This window comes from Myotis davidii, unplaced genomic scaffold, assembly GCF_000327345.1.
Source record: "Myotis davidii unplaced genomic scaffold, ASM32734v1 scaffold265, whole genome shotgun sequence".
Taxonomy (NCBI): domain Eukaryota; kingdom Metazoa; phylum Chordata; class Mammalia; order Chiroptera; family Vespertilionidae; genus Myotis; species Myotis davidii.
Genome location: NW_006296627.1, coordinates 4,705,398 through 4,706,898, shown reverse-complemented (window position 1 = coordinate 4,706,898; position 1,501 = coordinate 4,705,398). Strand labels below are relative to the sequence as shown.

General features: G+C 69.0%; 1 protein-coding gene across 1 annotated transcript in view; it reads left to right on the top strand.

Annotated features, from left to right (window-relative positions):
- Positions 1 to 1,501, top strand: part of MYBPC3 (myosin binding protein C, cardiac) — a 26,778-nt gene that overhangs the window by 4,920 nt on the left and 20,357 nt on the right. Inside the window, 4 exon segments of the mRNA XM_015569479.1 lie at positions 172 to 201; positions 369 to 422; positions 1,019 to 1,039; positions 1,330 to 1,493. Coding sequence (XP_015424965.1) covers positions 172 to 201; positions 369 to 422; positions 1,019 to 1,039; positions 1,330 to 1,493 — 269 coding nt within the window.

The following is a 1,501-nucleotide window of genomic DNA, read 5'->3' as shown; positions in this document are numbered from 1 at the left end:
GACAGGGCTGGGGGTGATGTTGGGGGCAGGGCTGGGGGTGATGTGGGGGTCCGGGCTGGGGGTGATGTGGGGGCAGGGCTGGGAGTCATGGGGGGCTCGGGGCTGAAGTTGATGGCCTTGGGGGAGAGCAAGCTCCCTGGGCAGGTGAGGAACTGGGTCTAATTCCCACAGGAGCCTGGCTGGAGGTGGCCGTCGGACCAGGTACCCCTCCCCCGGCCCTACTTGCCCGTATACAGACCCCGGGTCTGCAATGGGCAGCGAGCCCCCACCCGGCCAGTGTCCCTCTCTCTCACTCTACTCCAACCCAGCCTTCCCGGCTCCCAAGCCCCTCTGGCCGCTCCCGGCCTTCACCGGGTCCTTCTCCACAGTGACAGCAGCGAGGATGCGGGGGTCCTGGACTTCAGCTCGCTGCTGAAGAAGAGGTGAGCCAGGGCGGCTCCAGGGTGCGGTGAGGCCGGGCTCAGCCTGGGTGGCCTCCGCATCCCGTACCTCTGAGCTGTTTTCCTGTCTGTCCTGGGGCAGCCCTGGGGCTGGGAGGAGTGAGGCGGGCTCTGCAGACGCCCCGCGAGCCCTCACACTGCAGCTCTGGGGACCCAGGAGACGCTGGGAGAGGCCCCAGAGCTGCAGGGGTTGCCCGTCCAGCCCAACCCAACTGACTCGTGCCCTTTCCTCTCTCCCCCGACCCTGCATCCTGGCCGGTGCTGCTGTGACCCAGAGAGTAAGCGTGGGGCCTGGTGCTGTGGGCAGCGGGCGCCCTGCCACGGGTGAGAGCTGGGAGGGCTGGGAGCCAGGCGGACCTGAGCGAGACCCCACTGATGGGAGTCTCTGAGCCTCGGTTCTCCTGACGCCCGGCTGTGAGGTGGGCAGGGGAGCCTGCCGGCCTGTGGTGCGTCCTAGGTGCCCCAAATGGAGGGGCATGAGGCCGGGAGGAGGGAGGGGAGGCCCATGGGGGCGCTCAGGTTTTGGTGGAGAGATGGCCCTCACACTAATGCGTCCCCGCTTTCTGCCCCACCTGGAGCAGCAGCTTCCGGACCCCACGGTGAGTGCGCGGTGACGCCCAGCACCCTGTCCCCTCTGTTACCCCAGGAACCCTCCCTGGCCCCACCCCCAGGCTGAGCCGTAAGCCCCTGGAACCCCGGAACTGGCTGAGGACCCATGTCAGCTCAGGCCACCCCCCCACCCGCCACCCCCAGGAGGAAAGGATCAGAGGGCGGGGCAGCTAAGGCTCCTGGGTCCTGGCCCCGGGAAGCCCGGCCCAGGGAGGGGGCTGCAGTCCGGCCCTGGCCATGGGCACCCCCTGAGGCCGCCGTGCGCGGACTGCGGACACAGGGACTCGAAGCTGGAGGCCCCAGCCGAGGAGGACGTGTGGGAGATCCTGCGGCAGGCGCCCCCGTCCGAGTACGAGCGCATCGCCTTCCAGCACGGAGTCACCGACCTGCGGGGCATGCTCAAGAGGCTCAAGGGCATGAAGCACGACGAGAAGAAGAGCACAGGTGAGCCC